The following is a 15295-nucleotide window of genomic DNA, read 5'->3' as shown; positions in this document are numbered from 1 at the left end:
CAAAACAAAACTACAACCGTTGCTGTTTGTCAATCATTTCCTGGGGCGATGGATGTGACTTCGGGGAGCTGGGTTTAATCTCCGTGGGAACCAGTGCGAAGGTAGAAACAAGTATTCTGACCCAACACAAAAAGGTGGGCAGACACACCGAGTGAGAAGCAGAGTGGCCTAGGGAATAGAGCATAGGCCCAGGAGTCAGAAGGACCTGTTCTAATCCCAGTTCTGCAAGGTACCTGCTCTGTGACCTTGGGCAAGTCACTTCACTTCTCTGTTCCTCAGTGTCCTCATCTGTAAAATGGGGACTATGAGCTCCATGTGGGACAGGGACTGTGTCCAATCTGATTACTCTGTATCTACCCCAGCACTTAGAACATAGTGCCTGGAACGTAGTAAGCACTTAGCAAATACCATTAAAAAAATGTCAGGTGCCCCTTATAAGGGGCTATTGTCTTCCTTTCTCACTTTCTCGCTCTCTTTCTTTCTCTCTTGTATTTGTGAAGCACTTACCGTGTGCTGGGCATTGTACTAAGCGCTGGGGTAGATACAGGTTAGTGAGCCCGTTGTTGGGTAGGGATTGTCTCTATTTGTTGCCAGATTCTACTTTCCAAGCTATTAGTTCAGAGCTCTGCACAAAGTAAGCGCTCAATAAATACGGTCGAATGAATGAATGAAGTTGGGACGCAGTCCATGTCCCACATGGGGCTCACAGTCTTAGTCCCCAGTTTACAGATGAGGTAACTGAGGCACAGAAAAGGGAAGTGACTTGTCACCGCCGACAAGACGGAAGCGCATTTGGGGACCACTCCCCCTTTTAGACTCCCCCTTTTAGACTGTGAGCCCACTGTTGGGTAGGGACTGTCTCTATGTGTTGCCAATTTGTACTTCCCAAGCGCTTAGTACAGTGCTCTGCACATAGTAAGCGCTCAATAAATACAATTGATTGATTGATTGATTGACAAGTGGCGAGGACAGAATTAGAACCCAGGGCATTCTAACTTCCAGGCCTGTGCTCTGTCCATTAGGCCAGCCAGCTTTCCCGGAAGGATATCCTCTTCAAAATCCATGCTGCCATGTACCATTCCCATTTAGCTGGCATCAATCATCATCATCAATCGTATTTATTGAGTGCTTACTGTGTGCAGAGCACTGTACTAAGCGCTTGGGAAGTACAAATTGGTAACATATAGAGACAGTCCCTGCCCAACAGTGGGCTCACAGTCTAAAAATCAGTCCATGATCACCGTTTAACAAAATGCACAGTGAGATGCCAGCTCTCTGAATATTGTTGCATTGTCCTCTCCCAAGCACTTAGTACAGTGCTCTGCACACAGTAAGCGCTCAATAAATATGACTGAATGAATGAATGACAGCTGGCTAAGAACACAGAGTCTCTTGGGCTCCTGTGAAACTCAGATGTTCTCCTCTGCTCCCCATTCGATTTCTTCCACTTGCCTCTCCAGAAAACCGTGAGTTCGCTCCCTACTCTCCGCTCTTTCCCAAGTGCAATAAAGGCATTTCAATTCCGCTGTGATTTCCCTTCCACAACGGATTGCAATGTGTGACCCCCTCAAGTAATTTTTGGTAGCCCATTTAACTCACGGCGAATCCCGAGTATCAGCTGATCGTGCTTCCCGAGCCCCGGCTCGTGGTAATAAACGACGGCGAGAAGAGTTGTAATCTCCAGAGAATGAGATCTTGAAAACGATTACCGCCGGCAGAAAACTTATTTTGCCTTGTAGAGTTGGACTGCTGCTAGACTATTTCATGAATGATTAATAAACCCTGGGCGGATCGATGAAATATCCTCCTATGTGTATCCATAACCCATTTTGTGGTGAATAGCATAGAGGAAGAGGTGCTTGGTGGGGGAGAGTGGGGAGATAAAGCCTCGTTTCTTGTAATCTATGGTTCTTGAACAAGTAAAATTGGACAATTCATCGAATTTACTGGGAATAGTTTTTCATGAGTCACCTAAGTAATTCTTTTTTCTTAGCTGTTTCATCCCCAGCAGTAAAGTTTCGAATCTGTTTATGTATTTCATTATTTTCCAGAGGTAAAATAAAATGCAAAATCCAAAGTGGTTTCTTTAAAAACACTCATAAATTTTGTAGGCTTTTGAATTGTGATACCAGCCTCTGATCTAACACCATCGTGCTTATTTTTTTTCTTTTTTAAAAAAGGGCACTGCCCCTTATTTTGAGGAATTCTGAAGAACGTGTAACCTATTCTCGTTTCCTTCCTTGATGGCCTCGGTAAAGATTTTAATGATGTGGAATAAAATGCAAATTAAATGGCACATTCAGGACCAGGCTATTAAAATTGTAGGAAATGCAATAGCTGGTACTAAGAGCCACCCATTTTCTTGCACTGTGACGTAGATAATACATGCAGACATATTAGAAGCCTAATAAATCACGAGAGGAGGTTTTGTAATTGGTGGAATGCCCTGCCATTGAACAATGCCCTTCTGGCTACTTCCCCATGGTGGCCCAGAGTCTGTCAGTTGTATTTATTGAGCGCTTACTTTGTGCAGAGCACTGTACTAGGCGCTTGGGAGAGTACAGTAGAAGAGCAATAATAATAGTGCATTTGTTAAGCGATTACTATGTGCCAAGCACTGTTCTAAGTGCTGGGGGACATACAAGGTTATCGGGTTGTCCCAGGTGGGGCTGACAGTCTTAATCCCCATTTTACAGATGAGGGAACTGAGGGCCAGAGAATAATAATAATAATGATAATAATAATAATAATAATAATAATGGCATTTGTTAAGCGCTTACTATGTGCAGAGCACTGTTCTAAGCGCTGGGGGGGATACAAGGTGATCAAGTTGTCCCACGTGGGGCTCACAGTCTTCATCCCCGTTTTACAGATGAGGGAACTGAGGCTCTGAGAAGTTAAGTGACTTGCCCAAGGTCACACAGCGGACATGTAATCAGGTTGCCCCAGGTGAGGCTCACAGGCTTAATCCCCATTTTACAGACGAGGTAACTGAGGCACAGAGAAGTTAAGCGGCTTGCCCAAGGTCACACAGCAGACAGGAGCTGGGACTAGAACCCACAACCTCTGACTCCCAAACTCGTGCTCCTTCCACTAAGCCACCCTCCTTCTCTATTGTACTCTCCCAAATGCTTAGTACAGTACTTTGCACACAGTAAACGCTCAATAAATACGACTGAATGAATGACTCAGGTCCCACATGGGCCTCCCAGCCTAAGTAGGAGGGAGAACAGGTATTGAATCCCCATTCTGCAGCTGAGGGAACTGAGGCGCAGAGAATTTAAGTGACTTGCCCAGGGTCACACAGCAGGGATGTAGTGAATGCCAGATTAGAACCCAGGTCCTCCGACTCCCAGCCCAGGCCTGTGCTCTTTCCACTAGGCCGCTGCCTCCCATTTAGTGATCCTGACCATAATCCTTCCCTAAATAGCAGGACTGCTCATGACACATTTGATACTCCCTCTAAATTTTGTTGTGTTTGAGCCAATAATACTAATTCTCAGTTAGTCCTTTGGTTTTCTGAGAAGCAGCATGGTGTAGTGGAGAGAACACAGGCCCGGAAGGGTCTGGATTCTGATCCTGGCTCAGCCATTTTCAATCAATTAATCAGTTATATTTATTGAGCATTTGCCGTGTGCAGAAACTGTACTAAGCACTTGGAAAAGTACAGTATAACAATATAATGGACACATTCCCTACACACAACAAGCTTACAGGCTAGTGAGGGAGGACAGATATTATACAAATAAATAACGGATATGTTCATAAGTGCTCTGGGGCTGAGGTTGAGGGCGGGAAGGGAGGAGGGGGAGTGCTGTGTGACCTTTGGCAAGTCCCTTCACTTCTCTGTACCTCAGTTACCCCGTTTGTAAAATGGGGATTAAGGCTTTTTAGGGAACAGCTCATTCCTCTTGACTCTTTCAGCAGGTAAGTCTGTTGGAATGTGCATTTATTTTAAAGGAAGTATTTTTTTGAGCTCATGTAGACTGTAAGCTCCTTGTGGGCAGGGAACACGTCTACCCAACTCGGTCAGATCGTGCAGCACTTCTGTTCGTTACGGAATTTATGCGCAACATAGCACTTAACGTGCGTACCTGCAATGTATTTATGCATTTATTATTTAATAAATATGTATTTAATTAATTAATTAATTGATTTAATGTATTTTATTAAATATGTATTTAATAAATATGTATTTAATTTTTATTATTGATATTTATTTATTATTTATGTATTTATCATTATGTATTTATATTAATGTCCGTCTCCCCCTCTAGACGGTAAGCTCGTCGATCGCAGAGCTGCAGGCCTCCTTGTTCCCTTCCAGGATGTGGACCCCTTCCTTCCTCTCCCCCTCGTCCCCCTCTCCATCCCCCCCATTTACCTCCTTCCCTTCCCCACAGCACCTGTATATATGTTTGTACATATTTATTACTCTATTTATTTATTTTACTTGTACATATCTATTCTATTTATTTTATTTTGTTAGTATGTTTGGTTCTGTTCTCTGTCTCCCCCTTTTAGACTGTGAGCCCACTGTTGGGTAGGGACTGTCTCTATATGTTGCCAACTTGTACTTCCCAAGTGCATAGTACAGTGCTCTGCACACAGTAAGCGCTCAATAAATATGATTGATTGATTGATTGATTGGGAGGGAGAAAAATCAGCAGGGATCAGTCAGCGTTGGGTTGGGAGGAGCTATATGTGGCTCTTCTTAGACCCCAATGCGGCCCAGGGCCCGGGGCCTAAGGGGCGCCCCTCGAAACGGTCCCCGCATGGATGGAGGGACGACTCGGAACCCAAATATGACCTCACCCCAGTCCCGCCCAAGCTGGACTCCGTGTTGGATTTCCGGACTTCCCGGGCCGAGGGAGTGCTCATTCATTCGGTCGTATTTTTTGAGCGCTTACTGCATGCAAAGCTCTGTACTAAGCACTTGCAGAGAAGCAGCGTGGCTCAGTGGAAAGAGCCCGGGCTTTGGAGTCAGAGGTCATGGGTTCGAATCCCGGCTCCGCCACATGTCTGCTGTGTGACCTTGGGCAAGTCACTTCACTTCTCTGAGCCTCAGTTACCTCATCTGTAAAATGGGGATTAAGACTGTGAACCCCACATGGGACAACCTGATCACTGTGTATCCCCCCCAGCGCTTAGAACAGTGCTTTGCACATAGTAAGTGCTTAACAAATGCCCACATTATTATTATTATTATTGTTATGAAGCATGACAGCAGTTGGGGCGACTGAAAGGGGGAGAAGTGGGGAGACAGCGGCAGGTTGTTGCCAACTTGTACTTCCCAAGCGCTTAGTACAGTGCTCTGCACACAGTAAGCGCTCGATAAATACGATTGAATGAATAAATACGATTGAATGACAGGTGCCGGCAAACGGGAAGGGAGAGGTAAAGGCGCCAGTCGGCCTAGCATGCCCTCCTCCACACCTCCACCCAGGGGCCTTCCCTGATTATTCCTCGTCTCCTCCTCCCTTCTGCGTCGCCCTGATTTACTCCCTTTATCCATTCCCCCTCCCCAGCCCCACAGCACTTGTGTCCAAATCTGTCATTTATTTTTTTCCATCAATGTCCGTCTCCCCCTCTAGACTGTAAGCTCGTTGTCAGCAGGGAACGTGTTTATTGTTGAACTGTACTCTCCCAAGTGCTTAGTACAGTGCTCTGCAGACAGGAAGTGCTCAGTAAGTACGATTGAATGAATGAATGAATGTATTTACCCCAGCATTTAGAACAGTACATAGTAAGCACTTCAGTACTATTATTATTATCATGTTTATTGTATCCTCCCCAGCGCAAGCGCTTAATAAATGCTATTATTATTATTATTATTATTATTATTATTATTATTATTATTATTATTATTATTTTAAAAGGGGGGAGAAACTTGAGCCTGATTTGGCTCCCCAGGGAGCTGTTGAAAATCACATAGCCTCCTTAATTTCCAAAATACTTTGGCAGCTTGGGACAATTCCCCGGTATTTTGGCACACCATTCATTCATTCATTCAGTCGTATTTATTGAGCACTTACTGTGTGCAGAGCACTGTACAGAGCACTGTACTAAGCACTTGGAAATTACAAGTTGGCAACATATAGAGACAGTCCCTACCCAACAACGGGCTCACCACAGAAGCAGGTTTCAGTCCACTCATCTGGATTTGGCCGCACGAAAAGAATGCGTGTAACACATTTTCTTAAGTGTTGATTGAGCTCATGATTCAGAAGTCAGAATATAAAATAAACATCTCTGCCCTTTCTTCCAGCAGGCAGCACAGAGGTCTACTCTCCGCGTTCTAGCTGACAGGTACATTTTGTCATTTTTATGAACTATAAATTGCTTTGCGATACGTGGAGCCCTATTTATTGTGGCATATAACTCATAATCGGCTTTCGTCCCCAAAGTAACGGTGAACTGGGATGTTAAACATTTTGCATGCTTGAATTTGTCATGCGTGCGTGGAGTTTATTACTGAGAAAATCACCGAGTTGTTGTATTTCATATGGAATATGCAAAATTGGTTGCGCTCTGAGGAAGCCTGCTGAAAAAAGGCATGAGCGATGCGGTAAATTCTGAGAGTTAGAGCAGGCCAAGGCCTTACCTCGTTTTTCAGGAATAAATGTGTGTTTTGTGCTGTTTTCTGTCGATGTTTTCCAACTCCGTTTACTGGCATTATCTTTCTTTCGATGAGACTCTCCGCCGACATGCTTTTAATTCTCCCAGACCGGTCTTGGCTCCCTCCACCCTCTGCCATGTCCTTGTTCTATGACGTTTCTCTTCCTCGGGTTGGTAAATGAGACCGGTTCCTCTCCTGAGGAGAGGCAACACTTGCTCTAAAAGAACAGAGGGGAAAAGTAAATTTTAATAATGAATACCTGATACGCCAATCCACCAGTCCTATTTATTGAGTGCTTACTGGGTGCGGGGCACTGTACAAAGCGCTTGGGAGAATACGATATAGCGGAGTTTGTGGACTCGCTCCCTGCCCACGGGGAACTTATTTTTAGAAGGAGCACCCCGTCACTTTCAGCTTGTATTAGGAGGTGGACTAAAACTACACCCTGGGTCTTAGAAGTCCCTCATCTTAGAAGCCTCACCCATTTTTCATTTTAAAATACCGAAGGACTGTTAGTTCAGGAAGGCCCTTCTGAAAAAGGCAGCTCAGGTCGCCAACTGTCAGGGTAATCTGCCCCGTCAAACATCCCAGAGATTTGACCGTGGAGACTGAGACGATGAAGTCTTCATAAACTCTGTCCTACCCTGGCAGCAGGAAACATGAGCCCAAAATACCTGGTGTTAGTTACGGTCCCAAGGTCCATGGGAATACCCCTCTCTCCCCCCAATTAGAGGCAGTCCCTGACTCAGGGTGCTCTAATTAGCAGCAGTATCTGATGGGGGAATACCCTGATTAGCAGTAGTCTCTGAGGGGGTTAAAAGATGGTTACCCGCCAATCAAGGACAGAACTGGAAATGCCCGCCACAGGATCTGTCAATTAGGCGTGTGTAGTGATGTCAGGATTTTCGGGGTGGATTCTAGGGGTGGAATCTATAAATTCTTCACCCTGGGTATTCTCATCCGGTTCCTGGCTGATTCAGGCCTTAAAAGCAACGTGGTTCAGTGGAAAGAGCCCGGGCTTGGGAGTCAGAGGTCATGGGTTCTGATCCCGGCTCCACCACTCGTCAGCTGTGTGACTTTGGGCAAGTCACTTCACTTCTCTGGGCCTCAGTTACCTCATCTGTAAAATGGGGATAAAGACTGAGAGCCCCACGTGGGACAACCTGATTACCTTGTATCGCACCCCCCCCCCCCCCCCAGCGCTTAGAGCAGTGCTTGGCACATAGTAAGCGCTTAACAAATACCATTATTACTACTTTTAAAAATACTCTTGTCCCTTGGAGAGGCACAGGGAAGTGAAGTGTGTGGTCTTCCCCAAGACCACACAGCAGACAGGTGGTGGAGCCGGGATTAGAACCCGTGACCTTCTACCTCCCACTCCTGTACTCTATTCACTACATTGTATCCCCCCCAGCGCTTAGAACAGTGCTTTGCACATAGTAAGCGCTTAACAAATACCATCATTATTATTATCATTACACCATGCTGCTTCCTATTGGCTGTTTTAAGAAACTTTGGGGCTGGGAATTAATCGGGAAAGGCTTATTGGGTAGGCACATTTTAACGGGGGCTTTGAATGTGGAGATCAGAGAGAGGAGGAGAAATAAAATCCTTGGGAAGAAATGTTTGGCAGTTATGATGTTGCGTTATTAAAACAGGGAAAAGCCTCTGACTCTCTTACCCTTTGTGGATTAATAGGTAATTAATGGAGGATGTGTGTGATTTTGTACGTGTGTGGGTGTGTGAGTGTGCAGATATGGAGATGAGTATTCAAAGCAGATGCAGCATTGGTCCAGAAGAGACATACCGTGTTTTGACCAATGTGGGCAATATTCAAGGTGCAGTTGGGAATATTATTATTAATAGTAGTAATAATAACAATATTTGTTAAGCACTATCTATGTACATACTACATACTAAGCACTGGGGTAGATGCAAAATGAACAGGTCCCACTCAGGGCTCACAGTCTAGATGAGAGTCAGGACAGGTATCGAATCCCCGTTTACATTACAATCCTCTAGATTGTAAGCTCTTTATGGGCAGGAAAAGTGTCTGCTAATTCTGTGATTCTGTACTCTCCCAAGCGCTTCGGACAGTGCTCTGTACATGGTGAGTGCTCAATAAATGCCGTTGATTGATGGATTTTGCAGGTGAGGGATCTGAGGCCCAGAGAAGTTAAGTGACTTACCCAAGGTCACAAGCAGGTAAATGGCAGAGCTGGGATTAGAACCCAAGTCCTCAGACTCCCAATCCCGAGCTTTATCTGCTAGGCCACGCTGCCTCTCTCTGTACAGAGGAAACTGTAGTCAATCAAGTAACCGATCGGTGGTATTTCTTGAGCACTTACTGTTTGCTGAGCACTGTGTATGTGTGCAGCTGGCGAAGTGTTTCACTGTTTGATTAACCTTCCTGGTGTGAATTAAATAGTGGATGATCAGGTTCTAAACTGCCTTAGCCTGCCGAGCAAATGGGCATTTTACAGTGGAGCAGGAGATCCATCCTGAAATCTAGGGCAGGCGAAGCGCTAGGAAATTCCGAGCCTGAGAAATTAATTCCTTCCCTTGGATCGCTTCCTTCTGTTGCTGAAAGGCCAAGCCAGTGAGCACATTGCTAGCCAGGTGCTTTGCAGCCACAGATAAGGAATTCATGTTTTCTCTGAGATCTCCAACCCTGTTTGCCAGGACCCAGCTTTTATCAAATCAGAATTTAATTTCCCATGAATACATCAGTTTGGGCATGAAATCTGAGCTCCTGGGGAAAATTGTATTAGCTCTATGAAAAAAAAAAATAAGGCTAAACGCAAAAGCAAGCAGTTGGTTGACTATCTGCTCTTCAGCTGGCCTGAATAGCCAGGGGCTTCCAAGGGGCAGATAATCATCCTTTGAAACAGCCACTCCCAACTCCAGAAATGCCTTTATTTTTACAGCCTTTAAGAGGCATCCCAGTCCAGAATCCCAGTCTGGCCATCTGCCAAAGCCTCGGGTTCAAATTCTGCTCATTTGAATCCCACTTGGCTGACATTCCCTTCAAGGCCCTACTGAGAGCTCACCTACTCCAGAAGGGCTTCCCAGACTGAGCCCCTTCCTTCCTCTCCCCCTCGTCCCCCTCTGCATCCCCCCCATCTTACCTCCTTCCCTTCCCCACAGCACCTGTATATATGTATATATGTTTGTACATATTTATTACTCTATTTATTTATTTTACTTGTACATATCTATTCTATTTATTTTATTAGTATGTTTGGTTTTGTTTTCTGTTTCCCCCATTTAGACTGTGAGACCACTGTTGGGTAGGGACTATCTCTATGTGTTGCCCACTTGTACTTCCCAAGCACTTAGTACAGTGCTCTGCACACAGTAAGTGCTCAATAAATACGATTGATGATGATGATGATGATGACATTGGGCAGTCAGGGACACCAGGGCACGAGGGGAATATTTCCATGACGATCCCTAAAGAAGAAAAGAAGCCCATTAGGGCAGCCCTCCTCCTCAGTTTTGACCCTCGCCCGTCACCAGTAATTAACAACAATAACTGAGGTATTTGTTAAGCGCTTACTCTGTGCCAACCGCTGTTCTAAGCGCTGGAGTAGATACAAGATAATCAGGTTGGACACAGTCCCTGTCCCATGTTGGGTTCACGGTCTTCATCCCTATTTTACAGATGAGGGAACTGAGGCACAGAGAAGCGAAAAGGCTTGCCCAGGATCCCACAGTAGACAAGTGGCAGAGCCGGGATTAGAACCCAAGTCCTTCCAACTCCCAGGCCCCTTCTCTATCTACTAGGCCATGGGGCAGCTGCTACTAAAAGCAACTTTCCGGCCAAAGTTCCAGGGAACAGGCTCCATCGTCTCTCAATCATCATCATCAGTCGTATTTATTGAGCGCTTACTATGTGCAGAGCACTGTACTAAGCGCTTCTCAGAGAAACAGACAGCTTGGGGCAGTGTACAGAACCAGTGAGCGCTTACTGTGTGCAGAATTGTGTCCAACCTGTTTAGCTTGTGCCTGCCCCAATGCTTAGCACAGTGCCTGGCACCTTGTAAGGGCCCAACCAATATCATTATTAAAATAAATAACTGAAGAGATGGGCTCCTTTTCCAAGTCATGGGATGGCTTCAACACAGAACTGAGGGGACTGAGTTCTTCGGAGTGGCATTTTCAGCTCTCTTCAGTTCCGCTGGCCTGTCGGTATAATTGACTGCATTAATTTTTGTTCAGGGCTCCCCACCCCGAGCAGAGAAAGCCAGGAGGCGGGCATCGGGGAAGAGAAGTCGAGGCAGAAATTTTGGTGTTCAGTGAGGAAGGCGGCCTGTCCGTTGTCTCCTGAGGCCTTTGAAGGCCTTGCATTTCTAGTGCCAAGAGCGAAGGCCCTGAAGATGCTAAGACCGAGCCCAGCACCCTGCCCTGGCTAGGGGAGAGGGTGCTGCAAGGACCTCTCAGAGGAATGTCAGTCAGTTGTATTTATTGAGCGCTCACTGTTTGCAGAGCAGTGTACTCAGCGCTTGGGAGAGTACATTACAACAGTAGACACAGTCCTTGTCCACAACGAGCTTATGGTCTAGACGGGGAGACGGACATAAATATGAAATAATAAATGACAGATATGTACATAAGGGCTACGGGGTTGGGAGGGGGATTAAATAAAGGGAGCCAGTCGGGGTGACACAGAAGGAAGTGGGAGAAGAGGAAAGGAAGGCTTAGTCAAGGAAAGGCTCTTGGAGGAGATGTGCCTTGGATAAGGCTTTGCAGGTGGGGAGAGTCATTGTCTGCTGGATATGAGGAGGGAGGACGTTCCAGATGGAAGGCAGGATGCGGGCAGAGAGGTACAGCGAGAAGGTTGGCATCAGAAGAGCAAAGTGTGCGGGCTGGGTTGTAGTAGGCGAGTAGCACAGTGAGGTAGGAGAGGGCAAAGTGACTTTAAAGCCACTGCTGAGGAGTTTCTGTTTGATGCAGAGGTGGACGGGCAGCCACTGGAGGTTCTTGAGGGGTGAGGAAACGTGGACTGATCGTTTTTGTAGAAAAATGATCCGAGCAGCAGAGTGGGGACTGGTGTCGGGAGAGAAGGGAGGCAGAGAGGTCAGCCAAGAGACTGATGATACGGTAATCAAAGGGGGCTAGGATAAGTGACTGGATTAACATGATAGCAGTTTGGATGGAGAGGAGAGGGCGGATTTTAGCGATGTCGTGGAGGTCGAACCAACAGGATTTAGCGAAAGCTTCTGGGGGATGGAAAGGAGACCCCTCTGGGGTATCCAGAGCAATGGGGAAGCAAGAGAAGCAGCTGCCTCAGGTTTCCTAGTAAGAGGGTGGTTGTGGGACAGCGCTTGGGATTTAAAAGGGCCCAAGCCCCCACCCCCCCATCTCTCTCTCTCCCTCAATCTCTCTCTCTCTCTCCCCACTCACTTTGGAGACCACATTAAGGATTCATGGGAGGGGGAAGGAAAGGTGGAACTCAGTAGCTTTCATACATGGTGGGAATTCAGTGGTCTCTCTGGGGAAATACTGTAGTCTCTATAGAAATTCTAGAGAGGTAGCTTGGCCTAGTGAAAGAGCTTGGGTCTTGGAGTCAGGAGATCTGGATTCCAATCCCGACCCTGCCACGTTCCTGCTGGGTGACCTTGGGAATTAAGATTGTGAGTCCCATGTGGGACAGGGACTGTGCCTAACTGGATTATCTTGTATCCACCCCTAGCTCTTACTCGTAGTGCCTGACTCATAGTGCTTACCCCATAACCCTAACACATAGCGCTTAACAAATACCATCATCATCATAAAAAAAAGTTTCCTGACTCCCTGCCCTGAGCTCTTTCCACTAGGTCATGGTTCCGGGGTAGGCATTGAGCCATGTAGGAGTAATTGCCCTTTCGAAGGTCCTCACTGAAAGGGGTGGATTCAGTTTGCTCTCCACTCTTTAATTGCTGAAAACAGAAGCCAGATGAGCTCACGTCCTACTGAAAGGTTAGCTTGCTCTACTGACTTAGAGGGCCTCCACCCAGCTACTTCTCTTCTCTGTGCCTCAGTTCCCTCATCTGTAAAATGGGGATTAAGACTGTGAGCCCCACGTGGGACAACCTGATCACCTTGTAATCTTCCCGGCGCTTAGAACAGTGCTTTGCACATAGTAAGCGCTTAATTAAAAAAGTGCCATTACTTTTCAGGGTATCTGGTCGCTGTGCAAGAGGGTGACTAATATCCCTGCAGAGCTCCTGCCAGCCTTCCGGCCAGCCCGCCAAACGATGTGCTCGACTGGCAGAGCTTCTGCTCCATTTGATGCCTGTCCCAGGCCAAAACCAGGACAGGCAGCGTGGCCTAGTGGATCGAGCCCGAGTTTGGGAGTCAGAAGGACCTGGGTTCTAGTCCCGACTCCGCCACTTGTCTGCTGTGTGACCGTGGACAAGCCACTTCACTTCTCGGGGCCTCGGTTACCTCATCTGGAAAACGGGATTGAAACTTTGAGCCCCACCTGGGACAGGGACGGTGTCCATCCTGATTTGCTTGTATCCACCCCAGAGCTTAGTACAGTGGCTGGCACAGAGTGAGCACTTAACAAATACCACTTCAGTTACCTATGCTAAAGGCCCTGCCTTGTAGTCACTGAACTCCTGTTCTCAAACGGAGGCAGACACAGAACTGAGAAAGGGCACCGGGATTGTTTAGACAGCTTGGGAGGATTATGGAAGGACAGCCAAACCTGCAGTATTTCCCAAGAATTATGTTTCATGGCTTTAGAGGTAATACGATTGATGGGAAGAGATGGAGGAGAAATAGCTGGAAAAAACAGTATTAACCGTTTTTTAGGTTTATTACTGTGTGCAGAGCACTGTACTAAGTGCTTGGGGGAGAGAACAATATAATAATAAAAAGACGCCTTCCCCGCCCACAACCAGCTTTTCTTCTAGAGGGGGAGACAGACATTAATATGAATAAATAAATTACGGCTATGGACATAAATTAGCATGGGCCTGGGGATCTCAGCTCTGCCACATGCCAGCTGTGTGCCCTTTGGCAGTATGGCTCAGTGGCAAGACCATGGGCTTGGGAGTCAGAGGTTGTGGGTTCTAATGCCGACTCTGCCACTTATCAGCTGTGTGACTCTGGGCAAGTCACTTAACTTCTCTGTGCCTCAGTTACCTCATCTGTAAAATGGGGATTAAGACTGTGAGCCCCAGGTGGGACAACCTGATTACCTTATATTTACCCCAGTGCTAGGAACAGTGCTTGGTACATAGTAGGCACTTAACAAATGCCATCATCATCATCATCATCATCATCATCATCATTATGATGTCTATGCCTCAGTTACCGCATCTGTTAAATAGAGATTAAGATTGTGAGTCCCCTGTGGGACAGGGACTGTTTCCAACCTGATTATCCTGCAACTGTCCCAGCTCTTAGAACAGTATTTGGCACATAGTAAGCGCTTAACAAGTGACATCATTATTATTATTGTAAGTGCTATGGGGCTGGAGGTGGGAGTATGAATAAAGAGGGCAAGTCAGGGCGACCCAGAAGGGAGCCTAAAAAAGTAAAAGAGCTAGAGCTTCTCCACCCATGGCCCTAGTGGTTAGAGCATGGGCCTGGTAATCAGAAGGACTTGAGTTCTAATCTCAGCACCACCACTTGTCTGCTGTGTGATCTTGGGCAAGTCTCTTCACTTCCCTGGGCCTGAGTTACCCCATCTATAAAACAGGGATTAAGACATAGAGCCCAATGTGGGACAGGAACCGTATCCAACCCGATTACCTTGTATCTACCCCTGCACTTAGTACAGCACCTGGCACTCAGTGCTTAACAAAAACACAATCATTATTATTTGTACTTCCCAAGCGCTTAGTACAGCGCTCTGCACATAGTAAGCGCTCAATAAATACGATTGATGATGATGATGATGATTATTGTTCACTCAGAGGTAAACGGAGGAAGCCGGTTCCTTCCACGGCTGCGCGTTTGGTGCTTGGCTGCCCCATACCCTGGCAAGTCCCAAATCTGGTCACTCCCCAGCCTGAGCCGACAGGGTGGCCAGCTGCCCACCACCTGCTGCTGCCCGGTCCAAGTCGCGGCCGAAAGGCGAATCGCTATATTTTTCTTGAGAGCCGCTCAAATAAAACCCAGCTGGCGCGTCCTTCTTCGGGGGGTGACAAGCTGCCTCCTGGCAGTCGGGAAAGCGGACATTGGCTGCCGGTCCCTGGCCCCGAGGCCGGCTGATTCATCAGCGCCTGCTGCGTCGTGTCTGGCCGGGAGGACCGTTAAAACCCAGGATGCCTTCCTCTTCTGGTTCTCTGCCCAAATCTTTCTGGCGGGGCACTAATTGCCCCAATATCCAATCGCTGTGGTTTTGAGAGTGCCCTTTCTCCATGGGAGCCATTCCATCAGCTTCAAGTTGTAAAGAGGAACGTGCTGAAGCAGCGTTGAAATCCCTCCTTTAATGATAATGTCGATCACAAGCAAATGAGAAGCAACATGGCCTGGTAATAATAATAATAATAATAATAATGGCATTTATTAAGCGCTTACTATGTGCAAAGCACTGTTCTAAGCGCTGGGGAGGATACAAGGTAATCAGGTTGTCCCACAGGGGGCTCACAGTCTTAATCCCCATTTTACAGATGAGGTAACTGAGGCGCAGAGAAGTGAAGTGGCTTGTCCAAAGTCACACAGCTGACAAGTGGCGGA

General features: G+C 46.8%; 1 protein-coding gene across 1 annotated transcript in view; it reads left to right on the top strand.

Annotated features, from left to right (window-relative positions):
* The window catches only part of AFF3 (AF4/FMR2 family member 3), a 318921-nt gene that overhangs the window by 256526 nt on the left and 47100 nt on the right, over window positions 1-15295 (top strand). The window contains exon 9 of the mRNA XM_038761937.1: window positions 6269-6309. Within this exon, the coding sequence (XP_038617865.1) occupies window positions 6269-6309 (41 nt within the window). The remainder of the gene's footprint in view (window positions 1-6268; window positions 6310-15295) is intronic.

Source organism: Tachyglossus aculeatus, chromosome 20, assembly GCF_015852505.1.
Source record: "Tachyglossus aculeatus isolate mTacAcu1 chromosome 20, mTacAcu1.pri, whole genome shotgun sequence".
NCBI lineage: Eukaryota > Metazoa > Chordata > Mammalia > Monotremata > Tachyglossidae > Tachyglossus > Tachyglossus aculeatus.
This window is presented reverse-complemented; position numbering and strand designations above follow the sequence as displayed.